The sequence below is a fragment of the Tamandua tetradactyla genome, chromosome 6 (assembly GCF_023851605.1).
Source record: "Tamandua tetradactyla isolate mTamTet1 chromosome 6, mTamTet1.pri, whole genome shotgun sequence".
Lineage (NCBI taxonomy): Eukaryota > Metazoa > Chordata > Mammalia > Pilosa > Myrmecophagidae > Tamandua > Tamandua tetradactyla.
Window position 1 is genome coordinate 83,328,046 of NC_135332.1, and position 25,941 is coordinate 83,353,986.

Below are 25,941 nucleotides of genomic sequence, written 5' to 3' on the forward strand. Positions count from 1 at the left end.
TATCCTTGCAAATTGGATTGTTTTAAATAACCAAAAGGCTACGACCAGGAGAAAGCGATCCCATTTCCCTTGAGTCACCATTGCAGCATAATTGCTGCGTTCAATCAATTTCCCTGGCATTAGAAATTCCATCACAATCAACATTAAGCTTTATTCATTGCCATGGCTAAGAGCCGGGCCATTTCTCCTCCTTTTCTTAACTGGCAAAATTAATCAGGGAAAAGATTTTACACATTTACCCGCGCGAAAGAGGTCAGCTCTGCCACTGTATTGCTCAGCAGATAAGGGGGCTAATAAAAAGGAAATTGAATTACTAATGATCACCAGGAACGGAGTCTATAAAACCTGGCAATCGCCAGGTTCAGGGAAAGGGGGAATCAATTTTCTTCGGACAAGGTGTGCTCATTTTTTATTTTGGTGCATATTATCAGCAATTTAATTTGAAAGCGCATAAACAGGAGGAAACAGTTAGGGAATAATGAGCCCGAAGGTGTAACGTGCCCAGGGATATATGCTGTACACAATTTATTTGGCACAACAGATAATCGCTTTAATTGAATTCAAAACTGCATTGTTCAGCAGCTGTGTGGCCACGGCCTGATGGTAGGGCTGGGAAGATTCCAGCCCGAGGCTCCTCCCCACCCCCCCACCCTGTCGCCTTCTCACCCTCCAGCCACAGGGTCTCCTGAGAGTTGGCCTTTGGCCTTAGGGGTGGTCCTGAGGTACTCCTCACAGGAGCCTGTGGCAGGGGCCCACTGGTCCCCCTCTGCTGTCACGTGCCTTGAGTGTGCATCTCACCTGCCATCTTATTCCCTTTTCTCCTGGGGCTTGGGGGTTTGGGACATGCTGAGAAAGGGCTTTGTGGGTTCAGGGGAGCTGTGGCAACATTCGCTGAGGCTGCACCAGAGGGCTGGACCCATGACCCAGCTCGGCATAAGATGCTGGAGAACACGTTTGGGCAGAAGAGATGAAAACTGTTCACAGACCTCAAACATGGTTTCTGATTCACCACTGTGTAACCGTGGCAGTTGTAAACCCTAGCCTGAGGTATGGGCTGACATTACTTCCTGGTGAGGTCCCCTTGGGGTCCAGGCCCAGCTCCACCCAGCCCCAACGCTGCAGCTTGACTGGGAGCTGTGGCCGCCTGCAGGGACAGTGCCGCTGGCTGCACACTCTCCCGGGCCAGACCGCTCTCTGCACGCCTGTGCCTGCACGTGCCTGGGCCTGGGGGCCTCTTGGTGGCAGCAAGTCATGGGATTCCTTTCACCTCCTGGACACGCCTATTGCCACCTGCCAAAGAAGCGGGCAGTGGTGATGCCACCTCCCAGAAGCCCTCTTGGGGCTGGGGTTCCTGGGGCTGGGGGCCTGCACCTGGAGTTGGGGTGTGTGTGAGGAACTGGGGATGTGGGTGTCTGGGGATGTGGCACCTGGCTTGAGGGCTTCCCCTGTGCCTCACCCACCCAGGACAGCGGCTGTTCAGTACAGCAATGTGTCCGTAAGCTGGTGGGTTCATGGGCAGAGAGGACAGCTTCTGGCTGTGTCCCAGGCCTCATCTGAGGGCTCACTGAGGACTGGGACTGCGGCTGCATTGGAGCAGCAAGTGATTAGTGTGCCGGCCCCTCCCTGTGTCTGACGCCCACCTCTAGGCTGCAGTGGGGACGACTTCACTATGCCAATCTGCTGGGTTGAGCCTTTGAACAGACTCCTCTTCTACCCTAGGCTGACTGTGTCCACTTCGTGCTCTGGCCATGAGACAGAGCCAGGGGCAGCGCTGTGACTTTCCTCTCCCAAGTTGGCCAGGAGTCCCTCCTGGGCTCCTGGCATGCAGGAGTGTACAGCAGATCTCGCTGCAGCCCAGGAAGCCTCATCACTCCCTTGTAGTATGAGGAGGAGGACAGTGGGTGAGCAGAGGTGCCACCCTATTAGCTGCAGAGGGACAGGTGCCCTCTGGGGCAGAGAGCACGAGGCCCAAGGTGCCCGGCCTTGGGACTGCCCATCTCCTCTTCTCCACTGGCCTACCCCCACCGAACAGAATGTCAGGGCTCAGGGCCCACACCAGGGAGATGCTGTGCCCAGACTGGCTTGCTGGGTGCCAAAAAGCCCCATGCCTGGTGACTACATCCTGGAACTTTCTCCAAGATGCCACCAGCCTCAGAGCTGGGCCCCGGCCTGTGTGGTCTTCCAAGAGATTTGGGCCTTCCCTGACATCAGCTTCTGTGCCAGTGGGTAGTTTCTCCTAGGAGCTGCTGGTGAAGTGAGCATGGGTTGGCTTGGAGGTGGGTGTGGGTGAGCACGTGGGCATGGCTAGTGGTGGCTGCTGTCGTGTTGAATTCGGGGAAGCCATCACCCCTCTGCTCATAGGTAGAAAGGCTGTTGGATTTTACGTGGTAGACTATGAAAGGCCGCAAGAATGGTTCCATCTGGAGTCCTGCTGCCATAAGGGAAAAGAAACTGCTGAGCGAGCCTCTGAGAAGGCAGCCGCCGCAGCCTTGTGTCCTCAGGGACAGTCAGGCACAGTGGCCTCCACCTTCATGCATGCCATGGCTGTGCTAATGACTTCTGCAGCAGGAACGGGTGGGGGGTACCCCAGTGGGGCTGCCAAGTAGGTCGTACCTATGGCCCAGGGAAGATTCTGGGCCTCTAAGTGACCTGTAACTTCGGTGGTACAGGGACAGCCAAAATGCCCTGGGAGCAAAGCTTAAGAGCCCGAGGTTGCTCAGCTGACTCCCAGGTCCCTCCTCAGGAGTGACCTGGGCTGCTAGGCTCACATGCCTGGGGTTAGGGGCTACACTTTTGCCTGACCGGGAGCCCTGGACTGGCACAGGCTGGTCTGCTCAGAGATGTTATGCTTTTGCTGTCTTGGTCGAGGATAGCAATGTGTCTCCCTCCCTGTGTCCTTGCTTTCCTTGTCCATAACATTGAGTTGGCTGAAGCGCCCCCTCATTGATGAGCCCAGTTGTCAAGGGTCTGAGGTACAGGGAGAGCCCTTTCCACCCTCTCCATCCAGGCCACCTTTGGCCATCTTGGAGCTCACCTAACGTGTCCATTTCCCACAGGAGCTGTGGAGCCCAGCAGTGGGGTCCAGGCAATTGAGCTCCTTGATGCTGATAGAGAAGTGGTTCTTGGGGGATGCTGCCCCTGGCTGGGGGCAGAGGGGATTGCTCAGCCAGCCCTGGGGCAGGCAGGTGGTGCCCCCTGAGCACCCAGGTCGGTGTGCCTGATGGGAGGGGAGCGTGGCTGACCCCAATGTCCGTCCCTGCCCCTCTGATAAGAAGGCTGTTTCCTGAGGCAGCCGGCCACTTTGGCCTTTGCTTTCTTGACCATCAGAAGTGGCTTTCTGCTGTGGCATGGGATCTCTTGGGGATCTCCTGGGTCCCTCCCACGCTGGCCCTGTCCCCTGGTGACCAGTGACAGAGGACAGGCTAATTCGCTCCCTGCCCATCTGGGCTCTGCTGTGTTCTCGGGCTTCCCCCGCCTTTTTTCCAGGGGGGGTCTGTCTGTGGCCCTTCTTGAGCTGCTCCCTGCAGGGAGACAGCTAAAGGGAGGGGATGGAGCCCAAGTGAATTTTGTTGAGCAGCTGCTACTCCAGCTCCTGTGCTTGGAATAATTTCGTCTTCCCGGCAAGAAAGTGAGTCTGCCTCTGAGTGCAGGACCAGGCCTTCTGGCTGTGTGGGTCCTGGCTCCTGAGTGGCCTGTAGAGCTTTCCAGGACCTTGTTTAATGTCAGAAGTGGGCCGGCCCATTGACCTTACACCAGCAGTAGGTGGGTGCACACCCAGGGCAGTACCCAGGCCAGAGGGGGCCAAGTCCACAGTCCCTGAGACCTCTGCAGGCAGAGGTGTGGCCACAGGGTGGAGCTGGGAGGTATGGAGGGGCTGCCTTCTCCCTGCTGTCACCTGCCCTGCAACCGCCATCCTGTTTCCTGGGAGTGTTACTTCATAGTCCAGATGGCACTTTGGTTTCTTCTGCTTTGCGGGCGTCCTCTCCCTGCTGTCTACCAGCCCCATGACATTTGGGGCTGGAACCAAGGCTGCCTGTGTGAGCTGTCAGATAGGTACTGGATCCCCCTATCCCTCCTATCTTGAACATCCTACATGATGGAGAAAGAGCAGAAGCAAAAGTTGAGAGCTTGCACCGGGCAGCTGAGCCCAGGGCCAGCAATCTGGCTTAGAGACACCCCTAGGCACAGACTGCCCTGGGTGCCACCATCCCCTCCAGCGTCAGTGCTGTGGAAGTGCCGTCCTTGGAGGAGGCCAGGAGCTGCCTGAGGCTGTGGTTGTGTCGGGAGCTTTCCGGGGAAATTCTTTCCCTGCCCACAATGGTGGGCTCAATGTCCCCAGGGCAGGCAACCTGCTCCCTTTCCAGTGGCCTCTCCCATGTGCCTGGCAGACACCCTGCGGTCTAGGCCCTGGCAGACACCCTGCGGTCTAGGAGCGGAATGGAGGGGGTGTCACATGGCCTGGGGGCCCTCAGAATCCCACTGCCTGCTCCAGGGCAGAGCCCCAGGACTGGATGTGGGCAGCCTCTGGGGTGAGCAGTGGCTGGGGGTTGGGGGACTATCCTGTGCAGGCGTGCTCACCCTGGCCCCGTGGGAAGGAGTGGAGTGAGGCTGTGCGTATGTACGTGTGCCCTGGCCCCGTGGGGAGGAGCAGGGTGAGGCTGTGTGTATGTACATGTGTGCTGGCCGGTGGGGCATGCAGAGAGAGAACCTGCCCTCTGCATGCAGGGCCTGGCCCCATGCCAGGTCCCCTTTAGGTGCAGACATATGGACCCTCCCTCAAGACTCAGACCACTATGTGGCTCCAGGCCTGGCCTGGCCCCTCCCTGTCCCATGATCGGCTGGACCTGGGGAGGCTGCAAAATTGGGGTGAGTCACACCCAGGATCCCCAGAGTCCCCCCTTTTGCCTTGGTCACCGTGGGCTCTCCTGGCATGGTCACTCTGTAGCCCGCACAGCTGCAGCCTACCTTGGCCTCATGCTGCAGGGTTAGGGTTAGGGCCTGAGTTGATGGGGAGCTAAGGCTAGGGGCAGAGGGCATAGCCAAGTGGGATCAGGACTGACTGGGCTTGTGCATGTTCTTGACTTTGGACCCCAAGAGAGTGTCGTGGGGGGTGCACGTCGGGAGACAGGTACCCAGTGTGCGAGGGGCCGGGAGATGGGAGAGCCCTGGGTCATTGTAGGCCTGCCTGCCACTGTGCTCCAGCCTTCTCTTCTCCCCAAGCCTGGTAGTGGATGCAGTCCGTATATTAATTTTCATTTTAATTCACTTCAAGATCTGTCCCCACTTTCTTTGTGATTTTTTTTCTCTTATCCCTAGGTTGCTTAGAAGTATACCACTTAATTTCCAAATGTGAGGATTTTCTAACTATTTTAAATTACTGATTTCTAGCTTTGTTCCACTGTGTCCATACTCTGTATGGTTTCCGTCCCTTGACACTTTTCTGGATGTTTTTCATGGCCCAACTTAGAGTGGACTTTTTTTCATCTAGTCTGAAATTAATTTCATTTGAACCATTTAGTCTGTTTAAATCTAATGTAATTACTGATTTGGGTTGCAGCCTACTGTGTGCTTTCTGTTTGTGCCATCTGTTGTTTCTTTTCTTGCTTTTTTTTTTTTTTTTACATGGGCAGGCACCGGGAATCAAACCTGGGTCTCTGGCATGGCAGGCAAGCATTCTTGCCGCTGAGCCACCGTGGCCTGCCCTGTTTTCTTGCTTTTTAAAAAATTTTGGGATTCAGCATTTATTTTAAGTTGACTTTTCTTTTCTATAAGCTTGTTAGTTATACATTCCTTTATAATGAGCACTTAAAATTTTTTTTTTATTATGGAAGTTTACAGAGTTTTTTTATTATGGAAGTTTACAGAGCAGTCATGCATAAAATACAGGATTCCCATATACTACCCCTCACCAACACTTGCATTGGTGTGGAAAATTTGTTACAATTGATAACACTTTTTTTGTAATTCTATGAATTTTTTAACAGTAGTTACATTTGTTGCGATTGACGAAAGATTACTGAAGTAGTATTATAATTACTGCCCATAGTTTACATAGGGATTTTTTTCCCTATATTCCCCACCTGTTATGATTATTTTTTATGCATGTATTTACTTTATTATTCATCTGCCTGTACACTGGATTAAGGGACTGCCAGTCAAGGTTTTAAAATCACACAGTCACAAAATGAAAACTACATAGTTATACGATCATTATCAGAGTTCAGCAATGTCAGGTATTTCCTTCTGGCTATTCTAATACACTAGGCATTTAAAAAAGATATCAATATAATGAGTCGGCAACTGTAATCATTTTTTAAATCCTAATTTCTCAGCTACACTTCCTCCCTTATGTTCGGTCGTTCTCTCAGTCTTTAGGGATATCTGGGAAATGGCCATTTTAACTTTCTCATGCTGGAAAGGGGTGTCGACTTTATGGGGAAAAGGAATGAAATTGTTTAATGTTCTTGGAGAGACTGCTACCTCTGGCTTTCAGGGCTTATCTGGCAGGAACAATCTGGAGGTTTTAAGTTTCTGGAAAAAAATAACTTACTAAGTAAAACTTTTGTAGAGTCTTAGATAGAGTCCTGGGTATTCTTTAGTGTTTTTAGGAATACTGTTGGAGCTTGGCATAGTGTGGCAATTTGCAATATCTGGCTAAAGCTTGCATAAGAATAACCTCCGAGAATGACCTCTCAACTCTATTTGAAATCTCTTAGTCACTGAAACTTTATTTTGTTTCACTTTTATTCCCCCTTTTGGTCAAGAAGGCATTCTCAGGCCCGTGATGCTAGGACCAGGCTTAGAGTCGTGTCCCATCAGGGGGCGAGGCTAGTGAGTTTATTTGCAGAGTTTGGCTTAGAGAGGTAGGCCATATCTGAGCACCCAAAGAGGTTCTCTGGGGGTAAGTCTTAGGCAGCGTTAGCTATACATAGGTTTAGCTCCACCGTTGCAGTAGTGAGTTTCACAAGGGCCAGCCCCAAGATCGAGGGCTCGGCTCTCATTCAAGAGTCCCCCATGCTTGCCAGAATATCAGTGTGCACTTCTGACATATTCTTGGTACCTATAAATTACCATCTTGTCACTTCCTGGGTGGTAGAGGAGGATTTGAACCCTAGCTTTCTTCAACTTTCTCCTGTCTGACATGCAATACTGTCCTGACTTTTCAGCCCCTACCGCTACGCTTTAAACTTCACCAAACGTTGTTATCGTTTCACACAGTCACTGTTTGCTTAGATTTCTCTACGTATTTATTCTTCCATTTTCCTTGGTGCCTTCCCCTCCCTATGATATTTCCTTCAATAACACAGGCCTAGTGGGGACCAGTTCTCAATTTTTGTTGTCTAGACATGTCTTTATTTTCACCTTTTTTTTTGAAGGTTTGTTTTTTTTTTTTCCTCCTTATTCTGGATAAGGATTTCCAGGATGTAGTTAATTTCTTTCAGCACTTTGAAGACGTCCTTCCACTGCCTTCTGGCTTCGGCTATGGCTGCTGAAAAGTGGGGCAGTCAGCTTTTCAGTCCTTGGAACGGTGGTCGACCCCCACTCCCTCCGTGCTCTCCTCTGGTTGCTTCTTTTCTGTCTTTGGTTTCCCACAGTTTTGCTATGATGTAGGCCTTTAAAACATTTTCCTGCTTAGGGCGCACAGTAGTTTTCAAATCTGTGGCTTGATGGCTTTCATCAATTTTGGAAAATTCTCAGACCTTGTATTTTCTTAAATTCTCTCTTTTCCTTTGGATATTTCGATTACATGTATACTGAACTCCTTTATTGTATCCATACGTTTTTTATGTTCTTTTCTGTATTTTCCATCATTTTTTCGCTCCAAGCTTAAATCTGGATATTTTCTTTTAATCTCTCTTGTTCTCTATTCACCTGTGTCTAATTTGCTGCTAAACCCATCCGTTGACTTCTTTATTCCAGTTATTATATTTTTAAGTTCCAGAATTTCCAGTTTTTTAAAAAATTTCCAGGTCTCTACCAAAACTCAGAACCTTGTTTCTTCCAAGTCCGTATCTGATAACTCAGTTACTAGGGCTCTCCTCTGCATTCCATTGTCTGTTTCTTCCCCTTGGATTAGGGTCAAGCCTGATTTGCTCTGTGATTTGCTCCTGTGTTGATTGCTTGGTAGATGGTGCTGGATGGTGCCCTCTTCCTCCTCCTGGAGGAGTTACTGTCCGCCTCTGGTGGGGGCGGGGGGCTGCACACCGGCAGCCCAGAGCCTCCCTCTGGTTGGAGAACAGGCTGAGCTGTTTCTGGATCACCCTCACTCCTGGTGGAGCCTCCACTGTAGTGTTTATACCCCTAATCCCAGGCACCTGTTCACAGCTCTTGTCAGCCTTTAGCCTCCTAATGGCTTCCTTCTCTTCCTTGAGACCACAAACCACAGCAGATGCCAAGATCAGCCCTCAGGGCCTCTCACTCCTGAGTCTGTTTTCCTTTTTTATTTGTTCATTTAGCAAATGTGATTTGAGCACCTGTGTGTGCCAGGCATTGGCTTGGTCCTGGGGCCCGGCAGTGAGCCGGCCACGTAGCCTCAGCTCTCCTTCCCACCCCCTGGCAGCTCTGCAAAGGCACAGTGCTGTGGGCTGGGTTGGTTCTGGAGAGAATTGGGCATGTATCTCAGCACAGGGAGGAGGCAGCTTTCAGGGTTAGAACTTATAGGCAAAACACCTGGAAACCAGAAATGGCGTTTTTACCCACCCAAGTGCTTGCTCTTCGTGGTTTCCCTGGTCCTTTGCCCCCTTTGAATGTTCATGGAGGAGAGAACAGCTGTTGTTCCACCTGATTGGTGACAATGACCAGCAGCTCTGTGGTCCCCCATGTCGGGCTGGGCCCTGCTGAGGCTGCCTGGGTGTCACCCTATATAGCCCACGGTCCTGGGGCATCCCAGTACTCACACAGGTAGCTTTCTGCTTTGAAGAGTTGGTCTAAATCCACAGAATTGATGGAATTCGCAAAGGAAATCTATAGCCAGATACAGTGACCATAAATTAGGCAGCTTCTAATCATTAAACACCCAGTTATTTGTTGGTCTGTCTGGCTTTCTGTCTCCCTATCCTAGCAGGAAGAAGCCCTGGTCTGGGAGAGAGGTCCTAGGCCCTACAGGGTTCTCCTGAGTGTCTGCACCGAGGCTGGGGCTGGTATGGCCTACACACTCACGCCGACTGATGGCTGGGCCGTCCAACATCGGGCCAGGCATCCAGCACGAGGAGGCTGGCAGGTCCCTTGCTGGGAGGGCTAGGCAGGTAGGAGTGAGCGTCTGTGCTGTGATGTGTCATGCCCCTGCCTGAAGCCCTCTCTGCCTCTGCCCTCCCTGGGCTGACCTTAGGCTCCACAGCCACCAGAGCTACCAGCGCTGGGGAACACAGCTGCTGTGTTTCACCCAGGTGATGCTGCCGGCATGGGGGTGCCAGGTGTGTGAGCCCCACAGGCCAGACCTCTCTTTGACTCTGAGCCAGCCTGTCCCTGTTCCCAATCCTGTGCTTGGGTAGGGCTGTGGCGTTTGAGGCTGGATGCATCCCTGCAGCCAGGGAGGAAGTTCCAGTGGTGGGGCTGCTGAGGACCCCGTGGGGTTGGGGTGGGGTCCCCTAGTTGAGGGTAGATTTAGTCCATCCCCTCCCACAAAGGGCGTGAATGTTGATGGCATTGGGGAGTCCCTGGGCAGGCTTCAGCCCACCTCAGGGCAGAGCGCCTACTCGTGTGTACAGGCCTCCCAACCTCTGTGTGCACCTCCTGGTGTTTCCGGGGCTCCCTGGGGCTCAGGCCCTGAGCTGCGGCCCATCTCCCTCTGAGAGAGGCCTGGCGGAGGCTCAGGAAACTGAGGGGTGTGTGTGGGTTGTCTAGGCCAGGCCAGGTGACCCCATGTGCATGGTTAGGGGAGCCTGGTGTGTGTGGGGGTATAGTGAAGGGAAGGCCCAGAGTGGGAATCTGGCAGCTCAGGGCCCTGTGGAGGCCGTCTGTCCAGCTGCTACAGCTGTGCTACAGGTTGGCCCTGGGAGCCTGGCAGAGCCCGCCCTGGGTGCTCGATGCCACGGGTGCCACCTAGTCCAGAAACCTTTCTGGAGATGCTAAGGAACCCTCTGGCCAGTGCTGGCCAGTGCTGTGGGGTTGCAGGAGTGGGCTGACCCAGGTGGTCTGTCCCTGGGACATGAGTCATTAAGGGCGTGGGCATGTAAGGGACCCAAGGCTGGCTGTCCCTACACTGCTATGCTGCTCACGGAGCCTGGCACGGGATTCAAGCCTGCTCCCCAACCAGAGCCACACCGCCCTCTATGGGGCTCCACTTCCTGAGCTCTGCACTCTGTCCGCCAAGGGCTTGGGAAGTGCAGAGCTGGATGGTGGCATCTGGCGGCATCTTCCCAGTCGCCCTCTTGGCAGTGGCAGTGAAGTGACTAAGCACCTGGTGTGTGAGGAGAGGGGCTGCTCAAGCTCTCTGCTGCTCGTTGCTGGGGCCCCTGGAATCTGCAGCCCTTTAGAGGACAGCAAGAGGTGTCTGTGGGATTGGGGTGTGGATGGCCCTGGATTGGGGACCATCTGTGGGATGCCACCATGAGTCACTCTTGGGCCAGCCCCTGCGAAGACCAGAAACAGACAGTTGCCTTCTAGGGTGAGTGAAGGACACCTGTTGGGCAGCTCAGCTGCAGCCCCCAGAGCACAGGCTGCCCGGGCCAGTCCCCTATAGCCTAACAGGTCATGTGGAGGGTCTGGGTGGACAGGAGGAGCCCTGGATCCTGGAGGATGCTCAGAGACTTGGTTCATGCTGGGCGCCTGGGTGCCTGGGGTGGATCATGGCCCTGGTGGCCCTGGCTGGCCTCTGGTTCTGCTCCTCCCAGGGATTTGGGCCCTACTGAGCCCAAGCACCAAGCCAGATACCCACCTCTGCCCAGAATGTGCCTTGTATGGTTTGGGGTCACAGAACAGGTGGGAGTGAAGCTATGTAGGAGAGGCAGGTTGGGCACCTGCACTTGCGCCCATATGTGGGCTTGGCACCCCCCCCCCCCACAGGTCTGAGTGCTCTGGGTGTCCAGGAGGTAGGGCTAGTGCTGACACTGGGCGGTGTCGGGGCTGCAGCTGAGCTGCAGGGGCTACCTGGACAAGGGGCTACCTGAGGCAGGTTGGGTGTTTAGTTGGCCAGGGTTGGGGAGTAGGGTGGCACAGTAGGGCCGCAGCCGCAGGTGTGCAGATGTGTTGTAGGGGGAGCTCTTCCAGGGGCTGGTACTGAGCTGTGGACATGGGACACAGTGGTGGCCACCTCGGGGACCCAGCCAGGATATGTGTGCCTGGTGGCCAGTCTGCTGGTGTGATGCGGCACTGGCCTGTAACACAGGAGTGGTGGCCTCCTGTGGCTTCCTTCTCCCTCCAGCTGTGTGCCTGTGGGTGAAGAAGACACTCAGGCGATAGGAGGCTGAGAGTGGAGCCACTGACAGACAACACAAGCTGTGGGAGCCAATTAGGGCAACTGCTGCTGTTGGGGACCCATGGGGTACACCTGCCAGCCTGTTCCTGCAGCTGTCTGGAAGACAGGTGACTGGAGTAGCTCCCAGCAGACGAGCCTGATATTGGGCCTGCCTCTGTGTCCTGCCTCCATCCCTCTGGCCTGTCTGCCCTCTCTCCCTCTACCCTCTCACCGGCCTGCAGGCCCCCTCTCCCCTCTGCCCTCCCTGCCCTCCTTCCCTCCTCCCCCTTCACCACCCTCTCCTCACCTTCCTGCCTTCCACCCGGCTGGTGTGGTACTGGCTCTGTGCCCACAGACCCTATTCCCTTGCCCTCATGCAGAGAAACCAAGCCCTGGGCTTTAGGCAGGAGCCCAAGGCCCCTCTGGAGAGCCCTTCACCCAGGCCTCACATGGGCACAGGTGACACGGTGTGAGCCTGGGGCAGAGCCTCCATCCTGCCGTGAGCACTGTGACAGTGGGGCCTCTCCTGCACAAAGCACCCTTTCCCCAGCATGCTGCAGGGCCTCGGCAGTGGGATGCGGCAAAGGAGTAAAGGTGCACATGACAGCAGCTGGGGCACTGGCGTGTACACAGCAGTGGGATCTGGGAATCTGCTGCTCTTGTTCGGGGGTCCCCACCAATTCCAGGCTGGAGGCCCGAGCTTGCGTCCTGGAGGAGCAAGGGCCACGGGTCAGCCAAAGGGGGTGAGGGGTCCTGGGGGTGGGGTGTGGGATGGGGCAGCAGGGTGTTAACATGTCCATGGGCCTGGTAAGCGGTTGCAGGTGGCCTCTTCCCCCAGGACAGGCACTAATCCCTAAGATCCCTGCAAGGTTTGGGGCCAGGTGGTACTGGACCACTGAGGCGTGTGCATGGAATTCTGGCCCCGACACACGGCCGCTGGCTCGGCCTTACAGGCACGTGAGCACATGTGGGTACTGGTGTCCACATGTGTGTGCGCATCCTTGGGCTGTCTTGGACACCTCTGCCCACCCCTGTCCATTTTGTCCACACGGGGCCACAGCTGATCCTGGGTCTCCCATGCAGCCTCTGTTCTCTGTCAGTGCAAGATGCTTTGGAGTGGTCAGCATGGATCCTGAGTTAAACCAAGTGGACAGTTCAGTTAAGGCCCTGCCCCTGGGGACATCCCTGCCTTCAATCCTGCTTTGGGGCCTGATGCAAGACAGTGGTGACATGGGGTAATTTGGGGAGAGCCAGGGGAGCTGCGGAGAGAGCTGGGTGACACGTGGGGAGAGTCGGGGGAAATGTGGGGATAGCTGGGTGAGGATGGACATCGGGAGAGCTGGGGATGACGTTGGGAGAGCCAGGGGGGGCCGCAGGGAAAACGGGGCGATGTGGGGAGAGCAAAGGGGGATGCTGGGAGAGCTGGAGGGGGTGTGGTGTAAGGAGAACTGGGAGGGGCTGTGGTGAGAGCAGGGAGCTGTGGTGAGAGTGGAATGTAGCTAGGAGCTGTGGGGGGAATTGAATCTGGGGGCGCCATCCTGTTCCCTATCTGTAGGGCTCAACAGTTGCATTTGTGCCCGCCCCCAACCCTGCCCTCTGCACACGGCCCCTGGGTGGGCAGGGTGGGTAGAGCATGGTGAGGGGAGGTGCTGGCTTTCTTTCCTGCTCCTTGCTCCTGAGGCCAGGGAGAGCAGTGGTTCAAAGGGGAGGGAAGAGCCCACCCCCTGACCTGCAGCGGTTGTCGCAGGGCAACCGCCCCACCTCCTCCCTCCAGCCGGCCGCTGTCATCGAGGGCTGGGGAGCCCGTCTCAATCTTCTGCTAATAGGGCTCTGACAGGTGGCGTCGGCAGCGCTGTCGCAGGCTGACATCGTCATCATTAAATGCCAGGTAGCGCAAAGTGAGGATGCGTGTCCGCATGGGACAAGTTGACTGACAGCCGCTGCTTATCATCGCTGAGCTGCCTCTGATTCTGCCCCTGGATGGAGGAGGCGGGATGCAGGGCAGGAGGGGCGGGGTCCTCCAGCCTCCCTCCCCCAGGCCCTCAGGTTCTCCCGCTGCGTGTGCGTGCACGTGTGCCCCCCACCCCCCGCCCCTCCTCAGCTCCACGCAGGGCTGCTTGATGGCCTGTCAGACGAGGGAGTGGCTAGACCCACCACTCACCCCGCTCTGCTGCCTGAGGGGACAGCTGCTGCAGTGGGCCTCTGGGTGCAGGCTGGGGCCCAGGGCTGGGGTGCTCAAGGGGTCCTCCAGGAGTGGAGGTGTGGGGGGTGGGGTGTGAGAGGCATCCGGAGGCTTGAGCTGTCTGACTTCAAGTGGGTACCGGCCTGTGACGTGCTGGATGCAGTCAACAACAGGAAAAAGTGGAGTGATTTATTAGGCTCATAAAGATTCGTACTCCGTGATTCCAGTCACTGCGCGACTGAAGCTCGTTAGCGCGCACTCTCTGGCAGAGCCTGCTGCCTCGGCTGCTGTTCTGGGCTCCTTTAGGGAAGCGGCCCAGCTCCTGGGGGCACATTAACAACCGTGCTCCAGAGAAGTGAGACGCTGTAACGAGGGCCGTGCTTGCACAGACCCCTACTCCATGCAAGTGAGATGGGGTGCACTGCAGGAAGCCTGCCCTTCCTGCACCTGTTGGGACCAGCCAGGCCTGGTGGTCGCTGCCTCCTGCTACCTCCGTCCACATCAGTCAGAGCCTCACTTTGCTTCTGCCACAGGTGCAGGCCGGTGGCAACCTAAGCCAGGACCTCTGTGGCCGTCTTTCCTGAGAGATGCCAGGGCTGCAGGGTCCTGGGGGTGCCGCGCCCTTGGCCTGGCCTGGTTTCCATCCTGTGCCTCATGGAGGGAGTCACTGGATCTCTGGCTCCCTGTCTGTGCAGGGAGGGGCTAGCATGCTTCTCCAGCTTCCCTGTGGGTCTTATGATATGGAGGCCATTTCACAGGGAGGAAACCAAAGGCTCCCCAGTTCTCCTGACAAGGGTGATCCGCCAGAGATGCCCAGGGCCAGGCAGAAGCAACTCTCCCTGGTCCTGTTCCTCTAGAGTTGGCAGAAGTGGTCAATGTGCCTGGGAGGTCTGGGTGGGTGGGCAGGTCCCAGCCTCACGTAGAGCCCTGGAGCCCTAGAGCTCACTTTCATTTGCTTCCCTTCTGGCCATCCGGGTCCTGTGGCCCCTCCAAACTCCCATCCCCACACCAGACTGCTGTTTCCTGGGAGTTGAGCCCCATAACGGAGGCAATGAGGCTGGCCCCACACATCAGCAGTCTCAGGCTACAAGTGCTCATCAGTGTTGACTGCCAGCTGCCCTCTGGCTGTACCCTGAGAGGGCCAGGCTGCTGACCCATCTGACTGTTTTGATGGAGGGTTGCCAGGGCCAAGGAGGGGCCCTGGGTATGGGTGCACATGCTACTTTCCCCTTCCTGGTGTCAAGGGAGATGCTCTGTGTGGCACCAGGGAGCAGAAGGCAGGAAGCTAGACTTTTGTGTGGGGTGGGTCAGGGACAGTAGTCTCACAGGCAGGTGTGCCACTCAGAGTCTGATTGTCCTCCTATGCCCCTGGCACTTGGGCACAGCCGAGGGACTGACTCACCTTTTCTGGAAGGACAGTGGCAGGAATCTGTCCCTGTTTGGAGTGGTACAGGGGGAGGATGGGTCCTCTGAGCAACCCAGGGCAGGGGTAGTGTGTCTACTGTGTGTTGGTGTGGCACCACACAGTAGCAGATGTGTACAACAACAGATACCGTGGTTCAAGTCTAGCTGCAGGCAGATACAGACAGTGAAGGCAATTGTGGAGGAGGTTAGAGAACTTGAGCAGATGGACATGCTAAGCAGAAAGACAGTTTGGGAAAGCTGAAGGGCAGATACAGGCAGCCTTCCTGTTTCCTGCCTCTGTGGAAAGGTTGTCTGCAAACAGGGCCTGGGGGGAGCCAGGAGAAGCAGGACACCCCGGCTGGTGTTCAAGCTGTGGGACTAGGTTCCTAGCTTTGGATTTTAAGCTCCCTTACCCTGTCCTGTGGAGGCATTCTCCCATCCTGTAGAGCTGGTTTACAGACCCCACACTGGGGAGCCCAGACATCATCTACTAGCCCCTGGCCAAAACTTCAGAGTACTTCACATAGATAGAAAGACGGTAGGCTTAAACCCAATTATGCCACTTATTGCACTAAATATAAATGAACTAAATATTTTAGCTGGAAGACTAAGATCATCACATTGGAGAGAGAAACTAGACCTAGTTATGTACTGCTTTCAAATATAAGAACACGAAACAGTCTAGGGAAAAAGGCTGAGAAAAGCCATGCCATTGAAACTATATCTAAAATAATGTGGGCACAGTGCTTCTCTGTGTTCATGTCCTGTGGCTCTGGATTTGGCTGCCCAGGCTGAACCCTGGCTCTGCCCCTTGAGAGGGGTTGGTGGAGACCTTCCATGGTCAGTGGCATCTAAGAGACCTACAAACCAGCCATGCCCCCTGTCCTGTACAGCCCTTTACAGCCCCCTTAAGCATTTCCTCCTATTAAACTAGCCAGGCTGCTGCCTCGGTGGGCCTGTGAGAACTTCCAGGGCCTGGTGCTCATGGTCCCTGAACCACTTGTCTAGCTGGGTCCCCGGCGATCAAGTCCCCACTCCCCACTTGACAAGCGGGCCATGTGTGAATGGGCTTCCCTTATTTATGCGCCTTTCCTGCATTCTCCATGCACCAAGGCAGGAAGCAGCTCTTCAGCTTGGGGGCATGGGGAGACAGGACCTAGTAGGAGCAGAAGGCTGGCTGGGGAGAGGGAGGGAGGCAGGCCAGGTCTTGGGCTCAAGTGAGAGGAGAGGGTGGCCCTTTGGCACTCTGCTGCCAATGTCGGACCTTCCTTGAATTGCAGGGGCTGGGGGCCTGCTGACTCCTGTGCATGCTCGCTTTGTGTTGTGTGCACATACCAGTGTGTATGCTTAGTTGGGTGAATGCATTTATCTCAGACAGGAGGGGGGTACAGCTGGGATCAGAGCTGGCTGGATGGTCATGGGGAGTGGGCATCAGCTGGGTCCTGGCTTCCAGGGGCAAGGCAGAGTCAGGGAGGAAGGAGCTTAAAAGGGGTGAGCATGCCCGGGGAGGGGAGTGAAGGGACTGCTCCCGTAGGCAGTGCATACATTGCCACGGAGACTGCCGCTGTCTTCATGGGCCCCAGGGTGGCTCAGGAGCAGTTGCTGAGCTGGGTGTGTTCTGATGACACGGCCAGGGCCCCACCTCTTTGCATGTGCCCAGTGGACAGTGAGTGATGCCCGAGGCAGGGGTCCAGATGGAATTTGAGCCTGGGGGCTGCTCAATGGGGGGGTGTGGTGTTGTGATTTATGTGCAGCATTCTGCATTGGGGTACCTTGAGGACTCAGCCATGGAGTGATCCTATATCAGCTGGCCGTGCCCTGCCTTTTCTGCACCCCTAGGGTGTGGGACAGTCTTTCCCACCAGAATTGCAGGGGGTAGAGACACATCCCTCCCACACTGGGGTAGGGTGTGGGCTCTTACACTTGTATTCTGCCTTTGGGGGCTACAGGAGACCTCTCCCCAAGGGGACCCTGGGATTGCCTGTCTCCACCTCCTCTCCACTGCCTCCCTTTGGGCCTCCTTCCCACTGCTCCCCGAAAATGGCATGGCTTCCAAGGAGGCTTTCCTAACAGCCCTTGAGATCTACCCTCCCCTGCTCTGAGGCCTGTAAACCTTTCACCCCTCTGGGACTTTGTACACCGCAAGTGCTGGGGGCACCCTGAGCTAGCCCGAGGGTGTTGGGTGTGGGGTGCTGGCTGGGGACTCGGGTCCATGGACAGGGCTGACGTTCAGGTGATGCTTGGGGAGGGGCGGTGCCTGCTGGGGAGGAGGGCACCTTGTTGGGGGCCAGAGGGCTGGCTGTTCTAGGCCAAGGCTGAGTAGAGTGGGCCAGCTCTGTAGCCCCAAGCCTGGTGGCCCCTGTCCCTGTCAGCTCCCACAGTGATGCTGCCTGAGCCGCCTCCAGGAGGACAGATGTGCAGGAAATCTTACTGATGGGGTTTTGCTCCCAATTCAGGAGTGGGCACTAGAGCCCCCAACTCATCACAGTCTTAACACAGCTGTAAGTCCTCGTAGAAATATGGGCCTGCGCGTTCTGATTCAAGGCCCCTGACTGCCTTTCCAGGAGCACAGTTCAGCAGCTGTGGCACCCCTTCCTCATTTGTAGCCCTTGGCAACAGTGTAATGAGGCCTTAGGGGTAAGCCTGGTCCCAGTGCCCAGCGGAGCCCTGGGAGGCCAGGGAGGAGCTGGGCTGTGCCCTCTGGGACCCACTGCAACCGGAAGGCCATCCTGCACCATGAGCCCATGCAGCAGGATTGGTACTCTTGCTCAAGGAGTAGGAAAGGGAGGCCCAGCAGGCACCCAGAGGCTGGGGGTCGTGTTGGGGTCTGGGTGCCACAGGTCTACCTGAAACAGTCAGCCACTACTCCTTCCCGGCAGCCACTGAGCTCTCTCCAGGTTTCTCCTTGCTCTGCATGGCTGCGTGGACCCTGCCATCACACCTGCCTCTTACAGCCTCAGCCAGGGAAAGGGAGGGTTAGGATCCCTATGCAAGTGGCCTGTGAGCTGGGCCTCCAGGAGACATTGATGGGCCTCGGTGGCTGACATATGCCAAACCCTGGATGAGGGGACAGAGGCTTGGCCCTGAGCTTGGGGTGGGCAAGGGAGGCCCCTGGAGGAAGTGGCTTGACAGCAGGGAGAGGGCCAGGCCGATGCTGCCTGGTAGGGCCCCTGAGGGAGAGTGTGGCAGAGCTTTCTGGGCAGGCTGAGGGAGATAAGGGCCCCGCGGGCTGTGGTGGCCTTGGAGGGTCATGGTGTGTCTGCAGCTGAACTGGCCCTGCCTCCTACTCGGGGCGGTCTTTCCAAGGCCATGGGGCCCAGCACCCACAGACCCAGGCTCTTTGTGAGTTGGTACCTCACCAAAACCTGCAGTGACAGTGGAAGAGAGGCCCTCTTAGACCACTGAGGCTGGGGATAGCGGGGCATCCTTGGACATATAGAGCTGCCTGTAGCTGGTGGCATTTCAGGCTGATCAGGACTGTAGGCAAGCCTCTTGGGGTGGGGGCTGCTGCCCAGGGTCCCACCCCCATTGTGTGCCTCCTGGAGCACAAGCTGAGGAGCAGGAGAGCAGAAGTCAGTCTTTGTGGCCTCTAGAAGTCCAGGCTGCAGAGTGGCCTCCCACAGCTGTCCTTGGCCAGCAAAGGGTAGGGACAGTTTGGAGATGCTGAAGGAAGTGTTAGGGTGCTGTGGGTAAAAAGCAGATTAGGCAAAATTCGGAAAAAGTTGAATCATGCTAAATGAGCAATGGAAGGCCCTGACCTACCTGCCTGCCCTTACCCGTAGGCTTGGCTGCCTGCCTAGGCATCGGGCAGGAGGGCTGGCCACCCCGGCAGGGGTTGAAGAAGCTGGGCATTGGGGTTCAGCCCTGCTCCCTCTGTCCCGCCTGCACTCGCCTGCCCAAGGGCTCCCTGGCTTCCCTCTGCCTGTACACCCCTGGCTGTTAGCTTCCACCTGGGATGAGTTCTGAGTGGCTGCTGGGCCCTTGGTCTGTCCCTGCTGCCGCCTTACATGCTGCCTGGCCTACTGAGGCTTGGCAAGAGGCTTCTCAGTCAAGGGAGTGTTTTCCCAAGGCCATAATTTCCAGCGGTGTGTACAGGTTGTGCTGATTTCTTGGTGTGGGGTGTTTGCTTGACTCTGCCTGTTTCTCCAGACTTGGTACCTCTGGGTGGGGCCCTGGCATCTGCAGCCATCTGTTGGGTGAGGTTCAGCTGGTGGCAGGAAACTGTGGATGCATCCTGGGGCGGGGTCAGGGTCCGTCCATGGCCCCTGGCCCCATTGATGGATGGAGGCCCTATAGGCCCTTTCCTGGTGGAACCGACTCTGTTTGCATCGGCATCTGGCAGCAGACCTCACCTCAATTCTCTGGGCCTGGGGCCCGGTCAGCTCACAGAGCAACATTTCAGGGCGGGTACTGGGGTAGCCAGGTGGCCACAAGCAGGTCTTTGCACTAAGTTGTGGTTCTAGTTTCATCTTCCCCTGATTCATTCACCAGTTGTGAAATTAGTGACTCATTTTATTCGTAGTTATTTCCCTTCAAAGTTCTATAAAATCTTCAACTCCCCTCAAAGAGCCATACCATCTGGTGGGACCTTCCAAGGAGGCGAGAGGCCAGGAGGAAGATGGGCTTGGGCAGCTGGTGACTGCGCATAACCCATGGATGCAGCCCAGCGGCCCCAGCCCTCCCCATGAACAGCCCTGAACTGGTATTGTGCCAGTGGTGATGCCACTCCCACTGAGGCCTGCTGCCCCTCCAGATGTTCATGCTCTGAGGACCCTGGGCTGTGAGGGGCACCTGTGGGAAGAGGTGGGGGCTCAGGAGCTCCACAAACACAGAAAGGCGCTAAATGCACCAGATATGCTGGCCTGGGCAGCCCTGGAGCTCTGCATAACCAGCTGCAGCTGCTGAGTATGCGCTGGGCCCATGGTTCAGGGGCCTGGGGGGGAGGGGAGGGGGTGCGGGGGCGGCCCGGGGGCCTTAACAGGGGACCCAGCCTGCCTGATAGATGGGCTCATATCCCATTCAGATATGATGCCAGCAGTTTTCTGTAGTTTGTCTTGCGTTGCGGTAGTAAAGTTTTTAATTAGGAAAGCTAATGAGATCGATTAGTCATTAGAACTGACCTCTGGACGGCCGGCAGAGAGGGCTGTGTGTGGCCTGATAACGGGGCTGGGCCTTCCCTGCAGGAAAGGCACCAAGGGTTTGAGTTGAGTGAAAAGTGCCATGGGGAATACATCACGCAGAGAAAAAAATTATGAGCCTGGAAGTCTGTAATGAAGGGAATTAAACCAACATCCTGTCTAAATGACATGATTATCTACACAAAACCCTCAGGCCAACAAAGAGGTATAGAGAAGTGTGGGACCTGACCAGGCCGGGTGGGAGGCCTGGGCAGTGGGGGCAGGGGGGCTGCCCTTCCCCTGGTTCTGTGATCGTGGGAGGGAGGTGTGGCACTGCTCTCTTGGGTCTCTTTTTGGACTGGCGGCTTTGTCCCCTACCCTCTGTCACCTCATGTGTACACTGGCTGCTCCACCTTACACTGAAGAGCCTGGGGAGGGCTCTTCTGACCCTGGCTTTCTGGGCCTGAGGACTAGGCCTGGCCTGAGGGCCCTCCCTCCCTCCCACTGCCCTCCTTCCTTCCCTCCAACCTTCCCATTGCCCTCCCTCCTGGTAGCCAGCAGTGGCCTTGCTCAGATCACCTCCCATGTGAACCATCCTGTCTCTGTCCCTGGACAAGAGGTAGCCTAGACAAATGTTCTCTGTGTCACTGTTATGTGCCCCCACCCCTGGAGGTCTGTGCAGGACTCTGTGGGTTGGGTTGGGGTCATGCCCCACTGTGGGGTACTCAACATGGGTGGTGCCTGCTGCTGCTCCACTGGCCAGATGCCCCAGGGTGAACCTTTCCCCATCTGGAGCCTCTCACGGGGCCCTTGGGCAGACTGAGGGGTCCTAAGTATGAAAAGAGCTTGGCAGGGGCCAGCTGGTAGTGGCAGCCAGGGCTATAGCCCTGGGAAGCCTGTTTCATTGCTTTCAGGGGTTGCTTTCTTAGAGTGATAATCGGGCACTAGGAAATTAGAAGTCAAAAGTTAATGAAGACTTGACTTTACGTATTATAATTCTGGAGTCTGTTAACAGGCAGAAAGGAGCAGCTGGCCCAGAGGCACAGTCTGGTCCAGTCCTGTGGGTGGTGATCCTGAGGGCTTCCTGGAGGAGGCATCTGTGCCAGATCTGGGAAAAGGTCAGCTTTGGCCCCACTGAGGTTGGGGCAGCCAACTTCAGCTGAGGGGATATTGTCAGCAGGGCAAGGGGGTAAAGCCGGGACAGGGTGAAGGGGAAGGAGTGGGTGAGAGGGGAACCTGGGAGACCCATCACAGCCCAGGCCCTCAGCATTTTTCCTGGGGCCACCTGAAGCTGTGGGGCCAGGGGGGAGGGGCCAAGATGCACCCCACAAGGCAGGTGGGGAAGGTGCTCTCCTTTTGGGCATTGTCTCAGACCACCTGGGGACAGGGGTCTTGCAGAGATTCTGAGTGGCACGCATAGCCCTATGGGGTTCTGCTGCAGACATGGGGGCCCAGAGCTGGACTGGAAAGAGATAGTGACGCCTGTTTGGGGCTTGTTGGTAACCTGAAGGAGTGCCGATGATCTGGAGCTCTGAGTTTGGGAGAAGCTGTTATGGATTTCCCTTGGCCTCTTCCTGCTCATGAAACCTTGGCAGTTCGATAAAACAAATGCTCGTTTTTTGATAACCACAGTGCCAGGCTGCTCCCTGCGCCCTAAGTGTGTGTGAGTTGCTGGCTTGGTCCTTCCTCAGGGACCTAGGTCTTTGGTCTTGCTCAGCCTCCCTTCCCTGTCCTCCCCAGCTCACCTGAGCTGCTTTCCTGGAGGCTCAGAGACAGCGTGTGTAGGCACTGTGGTGGCCACGTCAGGGCCTTGCCGCCAGCATTGCAGATATGTCCTTGTGGCACCTCTACTCCTGGGACCACCCACCCCACCTCCCACCATGACCCCAGACTGTTGTGCAGAGCCTGCTTTTCTCCCACTTTGGCTTCTGGAGCAGCTCTTGGGGGCAGCCCCGCTGGCCCTCAGGTGTGATTGGGTAGGACCCCTAGCAGGAATTGCCTGACCTCTGTGTGGTGACAGTTCTTGGGGGCAGGGAATGGTGGGCGGGTGCCAGCATGGAAGGGTGGCTCAGGAAATGACCAGGTCGGGAGCAGGAGCTGTTTTGGAACGGCTATGAGTGCTGGGAGGTCAGCCCTTGGGGCTGGGGGTTAGGGACCCTTGGACCTGGCTGCCTGCCCCTGCTTGCCCTCCTGCCAGCAGTCCCAGCCATCCTGGACCCAGTGGTCCTCAGCCAAGCAGGCATTGGCTGGTTCTTGTTTAGGTGTCCCAGGCCCACACTTGTGCTCAAGGCATTTCTCCTGGCAGCCATTGGTGGCTGAGGTCCCCTGATCCGCTGGTTCTACCTCACCCCCCAGACTGCAGGGGCCTTCACTCGTGGCCTGTGCAGCCTCCTGGGCTGGCCACCGTGTCAGCAGAGTTGTTCCCCAGGACCAAGGGTCTGAAAGCTATGTGTTGTCTGCTGTCCCCCTCCTCAGCATGGCCCCAGAGGAGGCGGGCAGGACAAGGCTGCCATGCACATGGGGGCAACCCCTTCCGAGGGTCCCTGAAGCAATCCTGCTGTCCCCACTCAGGTATTCAAGGCCATGGTATCACATCCCAGTGCCCTTCAGCTGAATGGTGGGCACACATTTGTGTGTGGAACGTACAGAGTGGCAGTGGGTGGATGGGTGGGGCTGGGGCCCTGCTTCTGGCTCCCTGAACTGTGCCCTACCCTTGGTTCTCTCTGCAGCGCCCAGCCTGCTCCCTGTGCGGACCCCACCCTCCAGCAAAGTGATCAAGACCCGCTACCGCCTGGTCAAGAAGAACCTGGTGCCCCCTCTCAGCGTGCCACCCTGCCACCTGCCTCTGCCCTCCTGGCGGGCCCGGCGCCTCTCGCTCTCCAGGTAGGAGAACCCTGGGCCTTGGCTCCTGTGGCAGGGGGGTGGGCTAAAGGGGGTTGGTGGCCTGAATGGCCTTTTCTGGAAGCCCTGGGCCCAACTTTCTGTCAGTGATCCCATTATCCATTGTGAGGGAAAGCACTTCCTGCCCTGGGCTGCAACCCTCCCACTGTCTGCCCATTGGCCATCCCTCCTGGCTGTGGCCTAGGAACCAGAGGACAGAAACCTGGGTCTGGGTCAGGGCTGCGGGGCCTGCACCTGGGGGTCTGGAGGGGTAGGGTGTGGTCCCCCCTTTGCTGAGGAGGAGGCATTGCCCGCAGGCCTGGGGAATGAGGTGCTGGCCTGAAGGGGCAGGTAGGGAGTGTACAGTCCCTGCGCCCTCCTCCATGGACCCATCTCCTGGGGAACAGGGACTGCTCCCCTTGTTGCAGTAAGGCTTTCTAGCTGGGTGCAGTGGGCACCAGGCCTCAGGACCTCAGGGCAGGGTGGCCGCTGTGTCTGGGGGTCTGTACATGGGAAGCACCTTGCGTCCTGGGCAAGGGGGAGCCCTCCCCAGTCCCCTGGGATCCCTACCCTCTGGCAGTGGCTGCCTGGTGTCTCCTTCTGCTGCAAACACACCCACTACCAGCCGATTCTGGGCCCAAGGCCACTCTGGGGTCACCAGCTGTATAGGCAGGGGGGCTGGAGGCTGTGGACCTGTGTAGGCCAGGACTGGACAGACCCTGGCCCTGCCTGGAGGCTGCTGCTGCCTCCATTGGGGTCACTCTCCAACCACACCCTGCCACCGACTTTTCTAGAGGTAATACTTGGAAGTATATTTTAAATTAATTTTACTGCGCTTTTGTAATATTTTTGTTTTAAATAGATTTATAAGCATCTTGGGGGCTATTTTTAAAATTTATGAAGATAATTTTCACTCTCTCGATAAGGTTAAATTTACACCTGCTATTTCCATATTAATTCACATTGCTAAGTGGATCTAATTTTCTTCCGTTCTTCTATCTAGCGAGCATGGCCTTTCCTAATGCAATTTCCCCCTCACTAAATCACAGTGATCGCGAGTCATGATCGAGTTAAATTAACTTAAATTAATTTACTTAATAAGAGCCCCAGATCATCGTGAATGAGGCTCAGATTTATTGATTCTCCACTCCTGCTTCCCCTCCTGGCAGGCGGCATTCTGCCCCAATGGCAGCCCTGGCCGGGCCTGTGACCAGACAGCCCCGGGCTCTGCACTGTGTCATCAGGAGGCCCCTGGCCCTGGTGGTCTGAGGGCTCCTGGAGAAGGCAGGTGGCTGAGCAGGATGGCACTTCCAAGAGCAAAGGTGGCTTGGCCAGCAGTGGGCCCTAGGTCCCCGCTGCTCCTGGGAGACTCCTGCAAGTGGTGTGCACACGTGTACATGCAGACACACACACACACACACACACACAGTGCACACAAATGTGCACAGTCAGGTCGTCTGGTCGGGGCCTGGGTTGTTGGGCTCAGAGGAGCTGTGTCAGTAGAGGGCTGGGTCCGGGCTTGGTCTGGCGCTGTGCACGATGGCCCCTGTCCTTTGTTGGAGGGAGTGGCAGTGGTTCCCTAGGAGCCTGGCATAGGCAACCTTCTGTAAGGCCAAATGTGGGCACAGTTTGGGCAGTAGGGCAGTGCAGTTATCCCCTTTAGGCCCTGTGTTGGCTTGAAGATCTGTACCCCAGAAACAGATGTTCTTGAAACTTAACCCATCCCTGTGGGTGTAAGCCCGCTGTAAGTGGGAGCTTTCAATGAGGTTCCTTCAGTTAAGGTGGGGCCCAACCCAGTCACCATGGGTCTTAGTCTTATAATTGGAGTTTCTATACAGTCACAGTGGGAGAAAGTGAGAGGAAGCAGCCAGAAATTAAAAATCAGTGGAACCCGGGAGAGAAGGGGGAGGCTGGGAAGGGCTGCCATGTGCCTTGAGTGTGAAAAACTATTCTTTGGGGAAAGAACATTGCCTTGATGATTTGATTTGGACTTTCTTTTAACCTCAAAACCGAGCCAATAAATTCCAATTGTTTAAGCCAGCCCATTTCATGGCATCTACTTGGAGCAGGCTAGGAAACTAAGACAGATTTTGGTACCAGAAGAGTGGGCTGCTGCTATTGCAAATACCAAAAATGTGGAAACAGCTTTGGAAAGGGGTAATGGATAGAGACTGGAAGAATTGTAAGGAGCCTGATAGAAAAACCCTAGATTGCTTTGAAAAGAGTGTCAGTAGAAATATGGATGCTAAAGATACTTCTGATGAGGCCTTAGAAGGAAATGAGAGGTGTGTTATTGGAAACTGCAGGAAAGGTGATCCTTGATTTAAGTGGCAGAGAACTGGGTAAAATTGAATTCTTATGTTGGACGGAAGGGAGAATTTGAAAGTGATGAATTTGGATATTTTCTGAGATTTCCAGTTAAGCGTGGAAAGTGCAGCCTGGCTTTTCCTTGCAGCTTATAGTAAAATGTGAAGAAAAGGGATAAACTAAGAATTGAATTCCTGGGCACAAAGTAACCAGAAATTGATAGTTTGGAAAATTTTGAGCTTCCAGAAAGCCAGTCCCCAGAGAATAGTGCTATATGCGAAGTGTAGCCGAATATGGAATTCACCATTTCTGTGTGAGTCAAGACTGGAAATGGCAGTTATCCAGGAAGGGTCCCTGGAAAGTCCTACTGTCTGATGGTTTGGAGCCCTGTGGGTGGAGAGGTCATGGGCTCACACCCCTACCCTGCTGGAGAGGCTGGGGCCATGGCCTTTTCTGGCATGGGGCCTGGGGGGCACAGGGCCAGGACAACACTAGCACCTGGGCAGCGATTGGGGTGCTCCTGGTCTTCCCTGAGAGGGCAGCCACCAGCCACTGCAGAGTGCCAAGGGGCCATCCCTGTGCTGCCCAGCAGACCACGCTCAGGTCATCCAACGTCCGGCATCAGGGCCACTCAGGTGCCGACAGGAACTGTGGCT

At 55.9% G+C, this 25,941-nt stretch overlaps 1 protein-coding gene across 1 annotated transcript in view; it reads left to right on the plus strand.

Annotated features, from left to right (window-relative positions):
* The window catches only part of ZC3H3 (zinc finger CCCH-type containing 3), a 103,097-nt gene that overhangs the window by 8,010 nt on the left and 69,146 nt on the right, over positions 1 to 25,941 (plus strand). Inside the window, exon 4 of the mRNA XM_077166606.1 lies at positions 22,828 to 22,981. Within this exon, the coding sequence (XP_077022721.1) occupies positions 22,828 to 22,981 (154 nt within the window). The remainder of the gene's footprint in view (positions 1 to 22,827; positions 22,982 to 25,941) is intronic.